This window comes from Schistocerca cancellata, chromosome 4 (assembly GCF_023864275.1).
Source record: "Schistocerca cancellata isolate TAMUIC-IGC-003103 chromosome 4, iqSchCanc2.1, whole genome shotgun sequence".
Taxonomy (NCBI): domain Eukaryota; kingdom Metazoa; phylum Arthropoda; class Insecta; order Orthoptera; family Acrididae; genus Schistocerca; species Schistocerca cancellata.
In genome coordinates this window covers 379,718,664-379,741,542 of record NC_064629.1, presented here as the reverse complement: position 1 = coordinate 379,741,542, position 22,879 = coordinate 379,718,664, and the positions used below count along the sequence as shown (strand labels likewise).

The 22,879-nt window shown below is 44.5% G+C and overlaps 1 protein-coding gene across 2 annotated transcripts in view; it reads left to right on the top strand.

Moving 5' to 3' along the window:
* The window catches only part of LOC126183321 (terminal uridylyltransferase 4-like), a 209,638-nt gene that overhangs the window by 44,386 nt on the left and 142,373 nt on the right, over positions 1 to 22,879 (top strand). For both annotated transcript variants that reach the window (XM_049925180.1, XM_049925179.1), the window contains one exon: positions 2,044 to 2,091. In XM_049925180.1, the coding sequence (XP_049781137.1) occupies positions 2,084 to 2,091 (8 nt within the window). In that variant the 5' untranslated portion in view covers positions 2,044 to 2,083. The remainder of the gene's footprint in view (positions 1 to 2,043; positions 2,092 to 22,879) is intronic.

Genomic DNA, 22,879 nt, shown 5'->3' with positions numbered 1-22,879 from the left:
GATACTTGGTTAATTTGTGGTATAGTAGTAGCAATATGGAACTTTGGCAACATTTTGTGCATGCACCTTGATATGTAACTTTGTCAGTCATCACTAAAAATATAGTTTGTAAATTCAGTTAAGGTAAACAAGTTACAACAACAATAGTCAGACATAAATGGACAGTAAATGTTCCTACAGAGAGTTTGCAAATGAAAAAAGAAGGAAAAGACGTGATTTTCAAAAATGTTTGGTGCGCTGCAGAATGTTATCAATTTCTTGTAGAAGTATGTCTTAAAATGTGTAAATCAGTCACATTTTTTCTGTATAATGTGAAAGGATTTCTCTACTTACAGATTATTTTTATCTTGTTTTCACAGAATAGCTGTAGCTAAATCACATTTTATCATTCAGTACCGACTATGAGAATCGTATCGCCCCACTGATTAACTTCTCACACCTTACATTCACAATTTTGTAAAAATTTTTAAGTGGCATCATGGTTACCTTTGACTTGGATTGTCAGAGGTTAGCGTGATATCTGTTGTAAAATAGAGCCTGAGTTGTGTACTATATCTAGTAGCAGGTTTCATACATTGACTCATGCAATTGATTTGGGTCTTTTCTAGCATTCTTTACTTGTATGAGGTTGATTGGTAGAAGATACGTAAGTGATAATACAGTGAAGTGAAGTGCATTTTAGAGGATACAGAAAATGAAGGAGAACTTACTTATGAGTGGTCAAGGAGAATATTAACTGATTCAATTTATATTTTTCTCCAATAAAGAAATAAATTAATACATTTTCTGTGACTCTTCTATAAATTCATCCTAAAAAATAAAATAAAATAACTGATGTCAGTTATTCGAGGATAAATTTTGATTATGGAGACTAAAAATGATCTTTGGGATATCTTGCACAGCAATGTGACTTCACTGACATTGTTTTCTCCCCTCACTGATTTGACAAGACACTTTATTTTGCTTTCCTTGATGTATCCCTCATCACTTTGAGCTTATTGTCCAACAGATACGTACCTGATTTGAATGCTACACATTCTCTCGCTCGGTGTTGTCTATAAGTAGATCCCTGCAGATAACTTCTTTTGTGCTGTAAATTTTAAGGCAATTTCTGATTTTTTGCACCAGATGCCTTTTGTAATCCACACTGTTATCACTACTGTGCTTGTTTTGTTAATCTTAGTAGAAAGTAACTTATCTATTTGCAGCCCCGCTCTCCCTCTCCCATTTATTGCTTAAGAAAGCCTTAGCACAAAAGATATGGGCACTGTGCACCTGCGATTCACTGGTCAGTGACTTATTTCATGGAAATAAGTACTTTATCATTCCTTCAGGATCACTCTGTGGTAAATAGAAATGGATTTATCTTTCATGTGATAATACATTCTTACATTGTGTGGGTTACTGTGTAAGCACACTATGAATTGCAATACAACAACTGTTCTGCACGTGTTATGCTGCGATGACATATATTTGAATTGCCGTCTTCAATGCTATTTGACCACAAAATACAATATCTTGGTTCGCATATTTTCAGCTCTACAATATCATCCTGACTTACTTTACCATCTGTTTGGCGTTTACTCTTACAATGACAAATGAGAAACGCTGAAATATTGTTGTTAATATAATGTACCGAACTGCTATTTGGCAGGAGTCACAATCAAATCCTGATATGGCAAATATTATAGTGTTTTCAGTAATTTTGTTGCTGGCAGACACTCTAGAAATTCTTTGATTTGTTGCTGATTACTTATTTAGTGCTCCTTAAAACTGAAGAATGGCTGTTTTCCCATTAAAAATTGAAGTTAAAAAGTGGAAAATGTTGATAACTCTGTGAGAGTGCATTGATGGGCAACTTTAAGTACCAAGAAACTGCAGATTTTGCTGCATTGCCAAAATTAAACATTTAATGTTCCAATAGATTTGTTACGAGACCACAAATATTTCATAGTTACTATCCTAATAATTTTGTGTGAAGTAATGTATTGTCTTGTCACAATAACAATTCATATATAAACATGGTTTCTTTTTTTCTCACAGGGAACACATTCACTCCACTAAATGAATGTAAGCTGCCAACATGGAAGGGTAAGACATTATTTTTCTCGCTCGCTCGCTCGCTCGTGTGTGTATATATCTCTCTCTCTGTGTGTGTGTGTGTGTGTGTGTGTGTGTGTGTGTGTGTGTGTGTCAATGTTCTAGGCTAAATTTGCAAATAATTTTCAGTGTGCCATTGAGAGATGGCATAACAAACTGTTAACGGTGATTCCGTCATTGGATCAAATGGCAGGTTCTGAGATGCCAATAATGTTTGAGAAAAGAGTGTTATGTGGTAGCTGCATAACAACACTAAACCAGCACTACAATAAAAGCACTCGTAGTTGTCTGTACAACACGGCTATATGTCTGACAGTCCATCAATACCATAGGGATGATAGTGATACAGTCCACTAAGAATGTACTCTGGAGTCTCCCATGTTGGTCTTTCAGGAGTACATGTGTGGTTAGCATGGGGTCCTTGAGCCGTTGCAGATAACAATAGTACCTTTCCTTTTCTGCAGACCTACTCTAAAATTCCACCCTTTCTTTGACTCGACTTTCAGGACAGTTTCCTTCTACATCTACACCTACACCCTGCAAATCACACTTAAGTGCCTGGAAGAGGGCTCATTAAACCACCTTCACATTAATTCTGTATTATCTACTCTCGAACAGCATGTGGAAAAAACGAACAGCTGTATCTCTCTGTGTGAGCTCTGATTTCCCTTATTTTATTATGATGAATTTTTTTTTCGTTTGTAGGTTAACTTCTACAGAATACTTTCACATTCAGAGAAGTAGTTTGGTGTTTGAAATTTCATGAGAAAATCACCCTGCAATGAGAGATGTCTTTGTTTTAATGCTGACCACCTCAAATCCTGGATCATGTCCATGACACTCTCTCCCTTATTTCTTGATAATACAAAATGTGCTGCCATTGTTTGAACTTTCTCAATGTAGTCCATTAATCCTATCTGGCAAGGATCCCACCCACACAGCAGTACTTCAAAAGCATAGTGTAAGCAGTCTCTTTTGTAGATCTGTGGCATCTTCTATGTCCTCTGCCTATAAATGCAGTCTTTGGTTCGCCTTCCCCAAAACATTTTCTATTTGTTCTTTCCAATTTAAGTTGTTCGTAATTGTAATTCCTAGGTATTTAGTTGAATTTTTGGCATTTAGATTTGATTGATGTATTATGTAACTGAAGTTTAATGGATTACTTTTAGCACTCGTGTGGATAACATCAAACTTTTGTGACTTTCCCACAATACAGATACCTTATCTAAATTTTTTGCAATTGGTTTTGATCTTCTGATGACTTTTCTAGACAGTGAACGAATTCATATAGATAAGGTACAGCTGAGGGCTATAACACTACCTTGGGGAACACCAGAAATCGCTTCTGTTTTACTTGAGAAGTTTCTGTCAGTTACTATGAATGTGACCCCTCTAACAGGAAATCACGAATCCAGTCAATATTCCATAAGCATGCTATTTGATTACAAGCTGCTTGTGAGGTACAGTGTCAAAAGCCTTCTGGAAATCTAGAAATACAGAATCAATTTGAAATTCCTTGTTCATAGCACTCAACAGGTTGTATGAGTAAAAAGCTAGCTGTGATGCACAAAAACGATATGTTCTGAATACGTGTTGACTGTGTGTCAATAGACCATTCTCTTTGAGGTAATTCATAATGTTAGAACACAATATATATTCCAAAAGCCTGCTGCATATCAATGTTAATGATTTGGCCCTGTAATGTAGTTGATTACTCCTATTGCATTATTTGAATATTGGTGTGACCTGTGCAACTTTCCAGTCTTTGTGTATGGATTTCATCGAGCGAGTGGTTGAATATGTTTGTTAAGTATGGAGTTATTGCATCAGCATACTCCAAAAGGAACCTAATTGTTGTACAGTTGGGACTGGAAGACTTGCTTTTATTAAATGATTTAATTTGTTTCACTACTCTGAGAATATCTATTTCTAAGTTACTCATGTTGGCTGGGTGGCTGCTGTTCTTGATTCGAATTCAGGAATATTTACTTTGTCTTATATGGTGAAGGAATTTTGGAAGGCTGCATTTAGTAACTCTCCTGTAGTAGCACTGTCATTGATAGTATCACACAGAGATGGCATTGATTGTGTCTTGCCACTAGCATACTTTACGTTTGACCAGCACCTCTTTGGATTTCCTGCCAGGTTTCGAGACAAAGTTTCGTTTTGGAAACTATTATTAGCATCTCACGTTGAAGTCCGCGCTAAATTTCAAGCTTCTGTAAAAGATCGCCAAGTTAGGAGATTTTGCGTCCATTTAAGTTTGGTATGCTTTTTTAGTTGTTTCCACAACAGTGTTCTGACCCATTTTGTGAATCATGAGTTCCATTGTTTAATGTATTTGGTATAAATCTCTCAGTTGCTGTCAATAACTATTTCTTTGAAATCGAGCCGCATCTGGTCTTCACATATGTTTGGAAGGAGTGAAAATTGCCTCGTAGGTCAAGTGATTTTTCTTTTAAATTTATTTTTTTTATTTTTATTTTTTTATTTTTTTTTATTTTTTTAAAATAGATATATTTTTCGTGTATTTTTGGAGGCTATGGGAGTTCCAGTACTCAGTCTCGCTACAACAGCCCTATGTTCTCTAATTCATATATCCATTTTGAGCTCATTGTTAGCTCAGCGTTATTTGTTGCTAAGAGGTCAAGTGTGTTTTCACAACTGTTTACTATTCAAGTGGGCTCATGAAGTAATTGCTTGAAATAATTTTCAGAGAATTTGTTCACACAATTTTGGATGATGTTTCATGCATACCACCAGATTTAAAGATGTATTTTTGCCAACACATTGAGGGTAAATTGAAGTCACCACCAACTGTAATTGTATGAGTTGGTACATTTTTGAAATTAGACTCAAGTTTTCGTTGAACCTTTCAGCGACTGTATCATCTGAATTGGGAAGTTGGTAAATGATACAATTATTATATTATTCTGGTTACCAAGAATGACCTCTACCCATACTAACTCACAGGAAAAATTTCGGCTGAACTTATCTCTGGCTTCAGCCACCTTTCAGTGCCTATAATGATTTGAGCATCAGTGCTTTCTATTAGTGCTTGGAGCTCTAGTACTTTCCCAACACAGCTATGACAGTTGATAGCTCTTATACCAATGGTTCCTAGTTCCACGTTCTTCTTGTGCTTGACCTGCACCCTTTGAGACTGATGGTCTTTGTGTGCTCCCAGGAACCCGAAGCCCCACCACCTTATCACCTTACGGTGCAAGTAGAGGAATCCGCAGCCTATAAGGTCGCACAAACGTCTCCACTTGGATCTGTGGGCCCAGAATCGGTCCTGCCGACTATGCTGCAAATGGTGAGTTCTGCTTTCATCTCACAAGCAAGACTGGCAGCCTTCACCACTTCTGATAGCCGCAGAAAATGAGCGAGAATCTATTCCGATCCAAAGCAACACGCATCGTTGCTACTGATTTGAGACACCACCTGCAGTTGGCTGCACCCTGTGCTCTTCATAGCATCCGGAAGGACTCATTCTGTGTCGGGAATGACTCCACCCCGTATGCACATGGAGTGCACACTGGCATTCTTCCCGCCATTGGCAGCCTTGTCTTTAAGGTGCCCATAACTCATCTGACATTGGAGCTCCCAACTACCAATAATCAATAATACCACCCTCTCTGACTGCCCAGATCTTGCAAGCCGAGAGGCTTCCTCTGAAACAGGATGAGTGACAGCTTCTGGCTGAAGGACAGTGTAAACCCTCGTGACAACTGACGTTTACTGTAGGGTGCTGATTTTGGCTGCTTACCTTTTTTTTTTTTTTTTTTTTTCTTCCCCTTCTCATTTTAGTCAACTCACATTTGGTCCCTCCTTCCATGTTTGAACTCCTTCTTTCAAAATTGTACAGTATTGCAGATTGAGTGGTGAAGGTTGCCCAACATGTCACACATTCCATCTACTGTGCAGCTCCATCTTGAGCACCACTTGTCATAGTGGATCAAATTGGTGGCCCAAAACAATGCAGTAGTGCCCTTTTTTTTGGGGAGGGGGGGGGGGGCACCCTCGCAATTGTAGCTCTGTGATAATGCAGGGGACTCAGTGTTAGGAGGAGAATCCTTGGTCCCCAGGCAGAGGAGGCGGCACCATGATGAATGATCCACAGTGATGAAGATCAAACTATCTCACACTGGTGGCCACAATACTCCAGAAGTGTTACTGGAGGAAGTATTGTTTCAGTTAAGAAAGGTATGACACACAAGTCTTGCCTTCCTTAGCCACATTATGGGAGGAAAGTAGATGAAATAGAAGTGGTAAGAGGTCTTCTACCAGTACCTAGTTTTTAGCTGAGCTGATGGTCCTTTATGACCACAACCTTTGTTTTTTGTTGAACATATTGAGGAAAAATTTAAGGCCTCCCAGGGGGTCCACAACTCTTTTTTGTGGATACGTGCGTGGCGAGCAGGGGCCCCGAGCTATTGCAGCCTTCTTTCTTTCCAGGACTGCATTTCCTTCCCCTTTCCCCTCCTTGCTCCTTTCCCCTCACCCTCTTCTCTCCCTCTCTTGGTGTCCTTGCTTATGTTGGCCCCCGCTATCCTCCTGGTTCTGTTGGTTTTACAATTTGGCTTTGTTGCGTAACCACCTCCTCCTTTTGGCACTCCCTGGTCCCCCTCTGGGGTTTGACCTCCATTTCTAAATTTCTCTTCCGTGGTGTGAGCCATTTGGGGAAGAGCATCGGAACTCCCGGCAATGGCCGCCATGCCAGACGGCCCTTGCTGTGGCTGGGTGGTGCCTGTGAGGAGGGCCCCTGATCAGAGTGGGTGATATCGGGGCGGACGCTATGCAAATGAAACGCATACGGTCCAGAACTCTGGCCGTTCTTCTGCAGCCGTCTCTCTGCGTAGAACTGATTCCTCAAGTGCTGCTTCTCTTGCCCCTTCGGCCTTCCCTTCCATGGCTACCCCTGGGAAGAGGGTCAGGCCCATCGGCTAGGGGCGAAACCTTTCCCCTGTTATCTGGTTTGCACCAGGACTGATGGGGATACTTTCACCAATACCAAACCTTTATTCTTTGTGGAACACATTGAAGGCAAGTTTGGCGAAGTGGACTCCCTGAGCAAGGTGCGGTCGGGTTCGTTGCTGATCAAAACTGCTTCAGCTGCCCAATCTGCGGCCCTTCGTGCCTGTACCCATCTTGGCACAATTCCTGTGTCCATTACCCCCCACCTGTCTCTAAATATGGTTCAAGGTGTGATTTTTCACAGGGACCTCATCCTTCAAACTGATGAGGAACTTTGGGGCAATCTCGGACGGCGGGGTGTTCACTTTGTTCGGCATGTTCATAACGGTCCTAAGGACAATCGCATTGATACTGGCGCCTTTATCCTGGCCTTTGAAGGGGATACCCTCCCTGAGAAAGTAAAGATTATGGTTTATCTATGTGATGTGAAGCCGTACATCCCACGTCCTATGAGGTGTTTTAAGTGCTTGCGTTTTGGACACATGTCTTCGCGCTGTTCATAGGCCCCTCTCTGTGGTGACTGTGGACGTCCACTCCATGAGGGGAGTCCCTGTGTTCCCCCTCCTGTGTGTGTTAATTGTCATGGCAATCATTCTCCAAGTTCACCAGATTGCCCAGTATATAAGAAGGAAAAGAAGATACAGGAGTATAAGTCCCTCGATCGTTTAACCTACACAGAGGCTCGTAAGAAGTATACACATCTTCACCCTGTGTCCATGACATCTAGTTACGCTTTAGTTACATCTTCACCCCTTCCTCCCCCAATCCCGGACCCCTCTCCTGCCCCCCCTCCCCTGCGGCTCCCACACCTTCTCCTCTGGGCGCTGCTCCCCCTCCTCAGCCGGAGAAGTGTCCCACTCCTTCGGCGTCTGCCGGTCAAGGGCGCCTCTCCCGGGATGCCCCTTCCCGGCACCTTCCAGGCCAAAGGTCTGCTGCCACGTGACGACTGCGAGAGCCGTGGTCTGTCGGCCTCGAGGTCGCCTGGTCTCTTTCTGTTCCCGATCTTGCTGCAGCTGGCTCCTTTATGCCACTCAGCCCTCCTCAATTTCAGCCTGAAAAGAAGAAGAAACATAAGTCCCCGGGACAAAGAGCCTCTGGTGTCACCAGAGGTCCCATCCCTGGATTCACAACCGGATTCTGACCTGTCATTCATGGATGTCGCCCCCTCCTTGTCCGTGGCTGGTGGGGACCCGGTGTTATGACTGGCTTTAGCGTGTTCAGCTCCCATTTAAATCATCGTTCTGTGGTTATCCAATGGAATTGTAATGGGTACTATCGTCACCTTCCGGAATTGAACTCCCTTATTTCGTCTTACTCTGCAGCTTGTGTGGTTCTACAGGAATCTCATTTTACTGATGCTCACTCACCGACCCTCCGTGGGTTCCGTGTTTTCTGTTGAAATCGGGTCGGACCCCTGCGGGCTTCTGGTGGCGTTTGTACGTTCGTCCGTACAGACATTGCTAGTACGTGGATTCCGCTTCAAACTACATTGGACCAGTTGCTGTTAGGGTCCACCTGGACTCTGAGGTCATGGTTTGCAATCTTCATCTCCCTCCTGACAGGACTCTTACACCTGCTGCCTTAACTTTCCTTCTTCAGCAACTTTCTCCTCCCTTCCTCCTCCTTGGGTATTTTAATGCTTATCATCCCTTGTGGGGCAGTGCATTTCCATCTAGACGAGGTCTTCTCGTAGACCAGTTTATTGCAGACTACGACTTGTGCCTTCTTAATGATGGCTCCCTACTCATTTCAGTGCCAGTCATGGTACCTTTTCTGCCATTGATCTTTCTCTTTCTTCTCCCTCTCTCCTCCCTTCATTACACTGGTCGCCACATGACGACCTTTGTGATAGTGACCATTTCCCGTTGATTCTCTCTCTCTTTCTCTCTCTCTCTCTCTCTCTCTCTCTCTCTCTCTCTCCCTTCCCACTCCCCGATGGACAGGTTACCTTGTTGGTCTTTCCAATGTGCCGATTGGCCTCTATACACTGCACAGGTCGTGTTTTCTCCCTCTTTGTCGGGTTGTATTGATGACGTCCTATGTGATGTGTCTGACGTGATTGTTCGCGCTGCTAGCCTTGCTGTCCCGCACTCATCTGGACCATTTCGTCGCCGGCAAGTCCCGTGGTGGAGTACGGCCATTGCCATTGCCATCTGTGATCGCCGTCGAGCTTTGCAACATTTTAAGAGGCACCCATCCGTAGCCAGCCTTACTAACTTTAAATGCCTTCACGCTAAAGCCCGTTATTTAATCAGACAGAGCAAGCGGATACGTTGGGAATGATTTGTTTCTTCCCTCGGTTCTACTGTCCCTCTGACACGGGTATGGGGTACACTTCGCTCTCTCCAAGGTTGCCATCGGCAGTCCACCCTCCCAGGCGTTCACCTCCCAGATGGCCTTTGTACGGACCCGTTAGTTCTTGCGGAACGTCTTGCGACCAATTTTGCAATGGCATCAGCATCAGCCTCCTATCCGGCTGCTTTCCTTCACCAGAAAAGGCGGGCTGAAGCTTCCACCTTATGTTTTACCCCTTGTGAGTCAGAATCTTACAACGAACCTTTTACTGAATGGGAATTTCTTTCTGCTCTATCTTCTTCTCATGATACTGCCCCTGGCCCAGACTCCATTCACAACCAACTGCTTCAACATCTCAGTGCTCCACAACGGCAACATCTTCTTCGGGTGTTTAATCGTATCTGGCTCCAGGGTGACTTCCCTTCTCAGTGGAGGGATAGCATCGTGGTTCCTGTCCTTAAGCCTGGTAAGAACCCGCTATTTGTTGACAGCTATCGGCCAATTAGTCTGACCAATGTTGTTTGTAAGTTACTTGAACGGATGGTAGCCCGTCGGCTCAATTGGATCCTCGAATCTTGGGATCTATTGTGTCCTTACCAGTGTGGCTTCCGAGAGGGACGGTCTCCAATTGATCATTTACTTCGCTTGGAATCCGCAGTTCGGCAGGCTTTTTCCCAGCGCCGCCATTGGGTTGCAGTGTTTTTTGACCTTCGCAAGGCCTATGACACGGCCTGGCACCATCACATCTTACTTACCCTTCATCAGTGGGGTCTTCGGGGCCCACTCCCGATTTTTATCCGCCAGTTCCTGTTCCATCGGTCATTCAGGGTTCGGGTTGGTACTGTGTTTAGTTCTCCACGGACCCAGGAGACGGGCATCTCACAGGGTTCTGTCTTGAGTGTCCTTCTTTTCCTCATTGCTATCGATGGACTTGTGGCCTCTGTCGGTCCTTTGGTTGCCCCTGCCCTGTATGTGGATGATTTCTGCATTTGGGTTAGTTCCTCTTCGACGGCCTCTGCAGAGCGGCAGCTCCAGGGAGCTATACGGCATGCCTCTGCATGGACCCTCTCACATGGGTTTCAATTCTCTCCTCTAAAATCGCGGGTGGTCCACTTCTGTCATAGTACTATGATCCACCCTGATCCAGAGCTCTATCTCGATGCACAACGATTGCCTGTGGTCCCACAGTTTAGTTTCCTGGGTCTTCTTTTCGACAACAAGCTCACTTGGCTGCCCCATATCAGCCTTCTGAAGGTAGGATGTTTCCGTAAACTCAATGTCGTTCGCTTCCTTGCCCACTCCTCTTGGGGTGTGGACTGTTCCCTCCTTCTCCGTCTTTATTGTGCTCTAGTTCTGTCTCGCTTGGACTATGGTTGTCAAGTTTATGGTTCAGCTGCTCCTTCCACACTGCACGTGCTGGATCCAGTCCACCATCGTGGTATCCGTTTGGCCACCGGTGCCTTCCCTACTAGCCTGTTGATAGTCTCCTGGTTGAAGCTGGGGTCTCCCCCCCCCCCCCCCCCCCCCTCCCTTTCTGTTCGGCGGTCCCAGCTTCTGGTGTCTTTTGCACTCACTATCCGTTCCTCTCCCACTCATCCTTCCTATTCTATCCTGTTCCCAGACAATGGACGTCGCCCACCCGATTCCTGCCCTCGGGCGGGTTTACCAGTTGGGCTCCGCCTTGCGTCTCTTTGCCGTGATTTTCAGCTTCCTTGTGTGTCCTGTCTTCCTCGCTCCCTCCCCTCTACGCTCCCTTGGTTAGTTCCTCGGCCTCGAATTCGGATGGATCTCCTCCGAGGTCTGAAAGATTCCATCCCCCCGATGGTGTTCCGTTCCTTTTTCCGCCAAATTTTATGGGAGTTTCGGGATGCTGTTGTTTTTTACACTGATGGCTCTAAATCTGGTGATCATGTGGGGTATGCCTTCACATCCTCTGTTGGAACGGAAAATCATCTGCTGCTACCTACATGTGGGGTGTTTACTGCGGAATTGATGGCAATTTCCCAGGCCCTTACCTTTATTAAACAGTCCCAACACAACCGCGTTTTGTTATGTACGGACTCAATGAGTGGCCTTCTGGCTATTGACCGGTGTTTTTTGCACCATCCCTTGGTCTCTGCCATCCATGACCATCTCACTGATATTCACCATGCTGCTTGTTCTATTGACTTCCTTTGGGTCCCTGGCCATGTGGGTATCCCGGGTAATGAGCTCGCTGATCGTTTGGCTGGGGGAGCAGTCACTTACCCCCCCGTTTTCTGTAACCCCTCCTGCAGCAGATTTACGGCTTCACATCAAATCCCACTTCACACAGTCATGGGCCAACTCTTGGGAGGCCACTCCTCTGTCTAATAAACTTTGTGCGATTAAGGTGACACTAGGCCCGTGGCGTTCTTCCTTTTGCCTCTCCCGAAAGGACTCGACCACACTGTGTCGTCTCCACATTGGCCATACCAGGCTGACCCATGGTTTTCTTTTGCGTGATGAGCCACCCCCACTTTGTGGTTGTGGAGCCTTCCAGTCAGTAGCCCACATTTTGGTTGAATGCCCCCTTCTTTGGGCTCTGCGTGCTAAGTACAGACTCCCCCACACTTTACCTTTGATGTTGGCTGACGATTCCCAGATGGTCTCTCTGGTTCTCGGTTTCCTCCGGGAAAGTGGTTTTTATTCTCAGTTTTAAGGTTTTTAATCTCTCTCTGCTGCTTTTACCTCTTTTTTTTTTAAAAGGATTGGTTAGTCTCCTTTCCCCATACATACTTCTACATTCTAGCGGTTGCACCCTTTAAGTCGCAGGTGGTCTTGCCTCTGCTTCAGCATAGCGTTGGGTTCGTTGTCTTGCTGACTTCCCTCATTTTGTTTTTACCTTTGACAACATGACTGCCCCTTTACGTTTTTAGCCTTTTCCCTTTTATTGTTCTGACTTTCCTGAGATGTCACACTAGCGGAATGGACCACATTTGAAACAAGGGACTGATGACCATGCTGTTTGGTCCCTTAAACCCCAAACAAACAAACAAACAACCAACCAAAAATTCAAGGAATTAACAACAATTACCAAATGTGAAGCATTTCTATTCCAATTACAATGGCGACACCAACTCAGTCACAGGTATTGCTCTCCTGTGAGAAGTACAGTGGCATTCCTGTCACCATCATTCCTCACAAGAGCTGCAACGTTATCCACAATGTAATTGTCTATTACATCCTCACATTATAGGCAGATGAATTGCAAATGGACCTGAAACAAAGGGGAGGGGGCTATTTTGTTTACTAAAAGAGAGGAATACGTGGTGGTGTTTTTATTTTGGATTTCAAAGGAGACATATTAGGGTAAATGTAGTGGCTTACCACAGTGATTTAAAGCCATCTCTCTCTCTCCCCTCTGCCCTTCCCCCCTCATCCCACAGCCCTCAGCTATCTTTTAAATCTTTGCACTTTGTGCACGTCTTTCTCCTCCACAAATGTGACTGCATCTGTGCAGATTTTGGCAGTGGTTGCATAAGAGCACTTTGTGCAACCAACTGTGAATATGTATCACTGTGGAAAGAAACATTTCCCTAACTCTTCAAATTACTCAATTTTAAAGAAGGAAAGAAAAACAGGTACAGTTATATGAAACCTGAAGACTGTACATCCTCTTTCATATTTTCAGGCAAAAAACATGAATGCTTACATCCAGTTCCAGTGACAAATTTAGTAAACAGCGTGACAAAGCCCATGTCTGTAGCTAAGGTGAAGACATCCACACCACCCGCATTGCATGACCCTGCTGGTCATAATCATAATCATAATCTGTTTATTAGGGGGCACATCCCCTCTCCATATGTTCCTGCTGGACCTCTGTTCCCCACCATATGTTGGAAAAAGTTTTATTCAACCAGCTCATCCCTACCCCTCTCCACTCCTACCCCTACTTCACCTGTGAATGGTTTACCTTCCTCTGAGCTTGCTGCGTGGGTCATCCAGTGGTTGATGGAGCCAAGGGCTATGGACCAAAAAAGAGTTGGCTCAGCTTACCATACAGAAATGCAAATACACACCCGAAGGTTAAGGCGGATCTGTTAGACCTAGCTGCACAGGAACCTTCCAACTGGTGTTGAAATTGTAAGTGATGACATCATTTTCACTATACATTGTAGTGGATGGTGGGAACACAGCTGTGTATGATTAGCAGTTATAAATAAAATAAATTCTGACGGCAAGGATGGTTTATAATTTCTTTAATGCATATTCTATTTTGGGACTGACAACCCTATCTTCAAATACACCTTATTATATACACCTAACTGACAGTAGATATTATTTTTCCAGAATCGCAGGTGTCTGTCATCACTGATAGGTAAACGAGCAATATCTGTGTCCACATCATCGCACAAAACAAAACCTCAGTGGTCAGCAGCAGACTACCGCTGCCAATCACTGAGGAACCATGTGTGTGATAGTGTGGATACAGATCTTGCATGTTTGCTGATTGGTGATGACAGCCAGCTGTGATTCCAGGGGGGGAAAAAAAACTTAATGCCAGTTAGGTGTATGTTTTACCTTAAGATCAGGCTGACAGTCTCAAAATAGATAATGCATTAAAGGAATTATAAATTGTCCTCACAGCCAGAGGCTATTTTATTTGCAATTGCATGTTGCCGTTTGTACTTCGTAGGTGATGCAAGCAGAGGTTGAATCGTGACCTATATACTTGTCACCTTCCCATCGCCCCTGGGTACACTTACAACTGTCATCTAGAGTTACTGTAATGGCTATTTCCACCATCAAGTGGAGCTTGGGCACCTACTATAATTTTATCCAGTGATATGCATTTCCCTTCAGGAGATTTTGTTCCTGGAACGTATGCCTGTACCCAATGAAATCACTATGTCCATTTCAGAAATACTGTTGACCCTGGGAGAGCATCAAGAGGTGTCAATACATAGGTACGTGTGGATATGTTTAGTGTTGAAGTACCACACAGTGCCCATCTCCCTCCAGATGGGGGACTGACATACCTACATGTACGTACCCCCCATTTCAATACATAATACAAAATGATCTGCCTTTCTTTGATATTTCTCGGTGTCCTCCATAAATCCTATTTGGTAAGGATCCTGTACCGCACAGCAGTACCCAGCAGAGGATGGACAAGTGTTGTGTAGGCATATTTTTTTTTTTTTTATCTTCTAAGTGTTCTGCCAATAAAACACTTTTTTATAAGCCTTCCCCACAACATTTTCTGTTTGATGGTTCCAATTTAAAGTGTTTCTAATCAGATTCTTTTTAGTAATTATGCGAAGGGCATAACTCTTTCTATTGTTCAAGGCTAAATGCCACTTTTACCACCATTCAGACATCTTGTCAAAATCATTTTATAATGAATGATGATATTCTGATAACTTTACTAGATGGTAAACATCATCTGCAAACAATGTATGAAGACTATTCACATTGTCTCCTAAGACATTTACATAGATTGGAAACTGAAGAGAGCCTATAACACTTCTCTTGGGAGTGCCAGATATCACTTTTGTTTTACTTGGTCACTTGCTGTCCAGTACTGACCCCTTGGGTGAGTTTGAACACTGAGATGATGTTTACATTGTGGTGCATCACATTTTAATGTGATTCACCAAACAGTGGAAGCGTCCATCTGGAGATCTTTCAGCCAACTTAAAATACAGTCTCTCCCATCATGGAATGGGGGAATGCCAGTTGTCGGTGACAGATGTATGATTGTGTGGAAACTTACACACAGCCCATGGACAGAAAAATCTCTCAACTTACCAAATTGTGAGAGAAAGTCTGACTTGCCACAGGAAAGAGCAAGAAAATTTATTTGAAACACTTCTTCTATTCCATTAAAAATTCGTCACAAACTACACATTTGGGAATAAATAAAGATGATTTTGATCAGGGCAGTTCAGTGGCTCTTACAGCTCTTGATGAGTGGACATGCAGATGGAACTCAAGCAATGGCATAGGAATTTTTAAGATCACTGCCTCACTCATGTTACAGTGTTCTGAAATCTAAACCATACACAGAATTGTGGAGATGAGGAGGTTGGGCTTTTTCTTAAACGGTGAGGAAACAATGTAACTACCCATTCCCTGAATAGAAGCTGGTAGCTGCCCTGTATGGGGTGTAAGATTGATATTATAAAATTGGTCTTGTGATTAGTATTCTGACCCTTGCAGCAAATCAATCTCTGTAATAAAACCTGGCAAGGATTGTACAAATCTAACTAGTTTTAAGAGGTTTACCTTAGTCATCTGTACAGGAAGGGCTCTTGAATGGATACTCAACTACTGCCTTGTACCAACTGTGAAGTTTCAGAACTGCCACACCCACTTCTGTTGTAGCCCACACTCTTGACAGCCTAATCCTGCTGGAGGTAGCCATTCAAGAGTCTTTCCTACACTGAAGTAAGCTTTCTGTACCTCCCACGTGGAAAAAATATGCCACTTGGAGATAAAACATCCTTACCTGACTAAACAAATGAGGATTATGAGGACACTCTTAAGATTCTTACTCAGTCCTTCCGTCGGAAAAAAGAGTACCATTATAGAGGAGGTGATGCTCTGTCAGAAATATTTCAATTCAAGAGACAAGATTTTCTTGACGGCAGTGTTTTAAGTGTTTGCTATAGTCATCGACAGCATTTCATTCATAGAATCCTGGTTAGTGCTGACTGTTAGTGGAAGATTGTATGATTCCTTAGTCTTTGTGGAGCGTTACATCCATAATGCAGCAATTACAGCATACAAACAGAACGCTGGAGGAAGCAAAGAAGACTGATTTCCACAGGAGAAGGAAATTATTGTAAGTTTACAAAGTGAACATGTCACATTTTTAGCCATCTAGAACTCAAAATGTAGACACTATTTTGAATTTTAATGAACATGTACAGTTTCTGTACCTAATCTTTGGTAAGAAATTAAACTTTTTACCACAGTTGGAAGATGAAAGAACAATGTCATCAGATTGCTGAACATTATGAAATGTCTTAGCATATGAACATGGTACAGTAACAGGTCTAGTATCCTCCAGTTCTAATGTCAGAACCAACGCCTGAGCTGCACAGACCTATAATTGGTTGTTTCTAATTTTTCTATCCCGCCTGGAAGGTGGTGCGTGGTTCTGCTCCTGTTTACTGAAGGGTAGGCCGAACGTAGGAAGAGAGTAGGAGCAGATGAGTTAAAAATCTATTGGTACTGCAATTAAGTAAAAGTGGTTTAATAGAGAATATTAGTCAATGACATATACGTAACTTTTAGTGAAGATGAGCATGTAGGTACGAAGCCGTTGTCCATGTACCAAAGCTAGCAGTTAATAGTAGTTGGACAAACTATCATTGAAGTAACAAAGGCAAAGTCTGTAATGGCTAGCCCCCTATGAAGTATAAGCTAAGTTGCTTGGTCGTCTGCTCTTGATCATCTGGGCAGAAACTGGAGCAGCACTCGTAGAGCTGCACAGTGCCGGCTAGAGGGCGCTGTCGTCGGTGTCGTAGTGCCAACCTAAGAACTTTTATCTAGACTGTGGCATCGTAGCTATCAATGGCACGTCCCTCCCCCCTGAAACGGCGCACCGTTGTTGAGTAGGGCTTCCGACGGCAGGTGGAGGGACCCAGGGGCGGCACAACTGAGGGAGCGGACAGAGAAACTGCCGGGGCGTGCTGCCCACCCGCGACCCCGAATTGGCCGTGACGGGGTGAGGAAAACACCCCATGGAAAACCTGCCCATGTCGCGCACTGCCACTGGGTATGCTCAGATGAGGAGACAGAGCAACAACCTCCGTGGGTGATGGCGGCGGCATGATGGCAGCCACAGCGTCCATCGGTTCTGGCACCGCGAAGGAACACGGCGATGGCGACTGCGGCGGTGGCCAGAGTTGGGGCCAAGGTGGCGGCGAGAGGCACCAGCCTGGTGCAGGAGACCGGGCCGGCGGCGGCGGTGGCAGCAGGAGCACCCGCGACAGAAGCACGAGCAACAGAGGTGCCGTTAGTGGAGTCGTGGACTGAGGCAGTGGAAGCTGCGAAGCCTCCAGTTCTGCCAGGAAAACAAGCAGCGGCAGAAAACAGAGGATGGCACAAATGGATGTGGTTCTGGTGTCGCTTGACAGTGCCGGAGGGACCAGAAATGACAAATATGACACGGCCAAGCTGACGAAGAATGCGCTCCTGCTCCCAGCCCTGCCTGCCAGAGAAAACGTGATAGAACACCAAATCATGCAGCGCCATGCCAGAATGAGGCAAAGCAGCAGGAACAATAGCTGCAGGAGTGACCGATGGGCGCACCCATGTAGCAATTCCGCTGGAGAATGGGTGCCACGTGGCTGGGAGTGATATGAGCAAGGAAAGTCCATAGTGCCTACTCGCGAGAGTGTGTGGCGCACAGCTTGCTCATCTGCGAGTTAAATGTACCCACAAAGTGTTCAGCCTCGCCTTTCGACTGGGGGTGGACCGGGGCTGAGGTCAGATGGCGAATGCCATTAGCAGCACAGAATGCTGCAAACTCGGACAGAAATTGGGAGCCCTTGTTGGAGACAATAACTTCAGGAAGGCCCTCAATGAAAAAAATGGACGTCAAAGCCCGAACAGTACTGGCATATTGAGTAGAAGACATAGGTGCAACAAAAGGAAAGTTGCTGTACGCATCAATAACTATCAACCAGCGGGTGTCCCAGAAAGGACCCGCAAAATCAATATGAACGCGCTGCCAAGGCGCAGTAGGAGTCGGCCACGCAAAGAAGCACTGGCGGGTAGCAGACTGATGCTCTGCGCAAGAGTGACAGTTAGCAGGCAAATTCTCAATTTGTTTATCAGTGCTGACCCAAGTGCAGTGACGATGTGCTAATTGCTTCGTCTGCACGATACCCCTATGACCAGCGTGCAGTAATCGGAGGATTTCCGACAGCAACAAATGAGTTACAACCACACGAGAACTGATCATTGTCAGTTCGTAACAAGATAACACCGTGGTGTGCAGACAGGTTGTGACGTTGCGCAAAGTCACGTCGAAGAAGTGGATCATGATTCTGCATAGCAGATGGAGGCCATTGAGTATTAATATACTGTAAAACAATCTGCAAAGACGCATTGGAGGCTGTTGCGGAAGCAATGTGATGAAAATCCACCGGAAAACCATTGGCTAATTCCTTATCTTGTGAATCAATAAACATGCATGACAATTCGGAAGAATCACACACTTCGTCAGGACCGATAGGCAGACGAGACAAAGCATCAGCATTGCCATGCTGGGCTGTAGGCCAAAATAAAATTTTGTCATTGTAGTAACACAAAAACAAAGACCAACATTGCAACTTTTGTGCAGTACGGGCCGGAACTGGCTTTGAGGGGTGAAAAAATGATGTCAAAGGCTTATGCTCGGTGACCAAATAGAACTTTCGACCTTAAAAAAAAAATCATGAAACTTAGTCACTCCATAGACAATAGCTAAAGCATCTCTCGATTTGAGAATAGTTTTTCTGGGCAGAATTGACCAACTTAGACCCAAAAACGATCAGGCGATTGACAGAATTAATGCGATGCGAGAGAACCGCTCTGATGCTGTGAGAAGATGCATCGGCAGCCAAAACAACTGATTTGGAGGGATCAAATGGAATCAAACAGCGATCACTCAACAACTCAGATTTGAGGTTGTGGAAAGCACCGCCACATTCCAAAGACCAAACAAAAGGAACATTCTTATGCTGAAGGCGATGCAAAGGTGCTGCAATCTGCACTGCATTTGGTATAAATCGAATATAATATGTAAGTTTGCCCAACACAGACTGAAGTTCCTCCAAGTTCCTGGGTGCTGGCAAGTCTCTAATCCCAAGGAGGTGTGACGGCGAGGGGTGGATACCCTGTCAGTTAATCAAATGTCCTAAATACTGAATCTCAGTCTGAAAAAAATTGCACTTGTCTCTGTTACACTTCAGTCCTGCCTTCAAAAGTACAGTAAATGAGGCATGCAAATTCTGCAAATGTTCGTCAGAGGTGCGACCCGACACAACTATATCGTCCAGATAATTTGAGCAACCAGTGACAATGGCACACAACTGCTGCAAGTAAGACTGAAAAATAGCAGGAGCCGAAGCACAACCGAATGGAAGGTGGTGAAACCTGAACAATCCAACATGGGTGTTGATCACAAAATAGTGCTGTGACTGTTCGTCAAGCGGAATCTGAAAGTGTGCATGCCGCAAGTCAATCGTGGAAAAGAATTCTCCCGCACCAAGCTTATCAAAAATGTCTTCAGGACGTGGTAAGGGAAACGTAGCTACCACTGTCTGGGGATTTACTGTAGACTTAGCACAAATACGGAGACGACCATTTGGTTTTTTCACACACACTATGGGAGAAGCCCATGGCGAAGCAGAAACAGGTTCAATGACACCACTGTCTTGCAAATGCTTAAGTTCAGCGGCTACGGCGTCACGCAATGTGTGCGGTACCGTGTGTGCGTGTCGGAAAATAGGCATGGCATTGTCTTTAACTACAACATGCGCTGTAATGTCTATGGCACAACCAAGGCCATCAGAAAAGAGTTCAACAAAATCATTGCTTAGTGCAGCAACACCCATCTGCATGGTCACTGGCGTTGATGCAAAGTACATTGTCCTGAATTGCGAGGCCAAAAAGTTCAAATACGTCCATGCCAAAAATGTTCGTAGCATCACTAGAACAGAGCACATGGAAAGACACTGTACGGGGCATTGCACCATACGTGGCTTGCAAACTACACATGCCGAGCACTGAGATTTCCTGTCCAGTAAATGCAGTCAGTGTGGAATGTGAATGATGAAGCGGGAGCGAACCAAGTAAGTCATATGTTGATCTGTTCAGTAAAGAAACTGACGCACCAGTGTCCAGCTGCATGTGAACAGAATGTCCACAAATGTTCAAAGTCACAAAAGGCTTCCTCACATCGCACTGAATGCAAGAGGAAGTGTCTGGCAAAACTTGATTCACGTGATGAGCTATAGTAGCACATGAAGCAGAAGACTTTGAATAAATGGCATTAACGTCCATAGGCTGATGTGAATCTTGATCATGGCGGTTTCCGTTGTGGTGACACCCACGCAAGTCACACGAATGGGAGACAAGTTGTGAATTAGAGTTTCTCTTACTACACACAGCTTGCACATGTCCTTTCTTATTACAAAAATAACACTGTGCTTGACTGGATGGGCAACTGTCCCGTGGGTGGGTACAAAAGCAGTTCAGACAAGATTTCAGTTTCTTAGTGGGTGCCTGGTTTGAATCTTGTTTACTTGCACGCGAGCGGCGCGGTGCGCTGTGCTGGGGCCTGGCGGCAGGGCATGTGTTGTGCCTCACTGACAGTACACACACCCGGGGTCACATCGAATGCGGAAGTAGCCATGTCTAATGTATCTTGTCTGTCTAGCAAGTCCACTACTTCCTGCAAAGATGGGTTTTTAAATTTGAGGATTTGCTCATGGATGCGGTGAACTACCACATTCTGCACAATAGCGTCTCTAATCATTATATCTGCATATGAGTGTCTGGATAAGCAATTAATGTCACAATCACAAGTTAGTCCCTGAAGGTCCGCTAACCATGATTTATTTGACTGAGTAGGGCCACACCAGAGACAAAAGGATTTCTAGCGTGCAGCTACCACATTTACACTGTCATGGAAGTGGGAGTTCAAAGCATCAACCACTTTGTCGTAAGTGTTAGTTTCTGGGCGAGTGGTGGGAAACAATTTTACGAGGGCACGGTATAACACAATACCCGCGTTTGCAATCAAAAAGGCAAGCCACTCTGTACCTGGTATGCTGTATGCTGCGAAGTGTGCCCGAGGTGAGCGATGTATTCTGGCCAGCGTTCCACGTGTGGATTGAAGGCACGAAATGGTGGCGCCAGAGGTGTCGTTGGCGGTGGTACAGGCAGAGATGTTGGAGGTGCTGAAGTAGCTGCAGTTTGGAGTGTGACCAGTCCATTTATGCCAGCAAGCAGCTGTATCATTTGCTGAGCCTGAAAACGTACAAGATTGGACAGCGAAGCCTGTTCATGTGACGGAGCCATGGTTGATACAAATAATAGTCTTAAAGCGAAGGGTGGAAGCACTCAGATGCAGTCACACTGGGCTAGCATGCAGAGAAAGCAGTACCGAACAAAAAACATAAGAGGAGAGGAAAAAAAAAAAAATTAGTCCCTGCTCGTCATCAGTTTTTGTATCCCATCTGGAAGGCGGCGCGTGGGTCTGCTCCTGTAAACTGAAGGGTAGGCTGAATGTAGGAAGCGAGTAGGAGCAGATGAGGTAAAAATCTCTCGCTGCTGCAATTAAGTAAAAGTGGTTTAATAGAGAATATTAGTCAATGACATATATGTAACTTTCGGTAAAGATGAGCACGTAGGTGTGAAGCCGTTGTCCATGTATCAAAGCTAGCAGTTAACTAGTAGTTGGACAAACTATCATTGAAGTAACAAAGGCAAAGTCTGTAATGGCTAGCCCCCTATGAAGTATAAGCTAAGTTGCTTGGTCGTCTGCTCTTGATCATCTGGGCAGAATCTGGAGCGGCACTCGTAGAGTTGCACAGTGCTGGGTAGAGGGCGCTGTCGTCGGTGTCGTAGTGCCAACCTAAGAACTTGTACCTACACTGTGATGTCATAGCTATCAATACCACACTAATTATACCTCATTAAAACCTTTTGTGAGAGTGATTTCAGTAGGCTGCTGTTGGATCCCTACCAATGTTAAGGAGGGGTTCTGTGAATGGCAGTTAGATTTTATCTGCTGATGTCTGGGGGCTATTTGTCTTGTCTGTGTACATAGCATTTTGTCTTGGCACTCCCCATGGTGTGCACCAGTTTTAAAATTTGGGTGGACCTCTTTTGTGACCCGAGAGGAAATGCTGATCCCACCATTCCGAGACAACTATTACATTTGGTTTTTTGCGACTACCCAAATTCGATGCACATCTATACAAATGGATCAAAAGTCAATAAAAGGGTTGGTTATGCTTTCGCACACTCAAGGGGGCGTGAGAAGTTTCTCTGCCAAGTGAATGCGGTATATAAACCACAGAGTTGGTAGCCGTAGTGTGTGTGTCCTGCAGTACATTAAGACTGTTGCCACAAATCATTTCCTGGTCTGTAGTGGCTTCCTGAATTGCTTACCGGATTAATCTCCATGCTACCCCAGAAATGTTTTGGTGACTAACATCCAACACCTATTAGTTGACCTCCACAGGTCCAGAATGACAATAACATTCATCTGGACACTGAGCCTCATGGATGTTCCTGGGAGTAAAATTGCCGACAAATTAGCAAAGAAGCAACCACAGGAGATAAATTTTAACTCATAATATTGGTCAGAGACCTAAGATTGCAACTGCAACATCAGATTTTGAAAACATGAGATGTGGAGTGGCAGCATACTTTGACCCTCGACAAGCTTGTAGTAACCAAGGGGACCACCATGGTGTGGCTTACTTTTCTCCAGTTCTTTTGCAAAGATGCTTTTACACTTCATGCACTGTGTATTGGC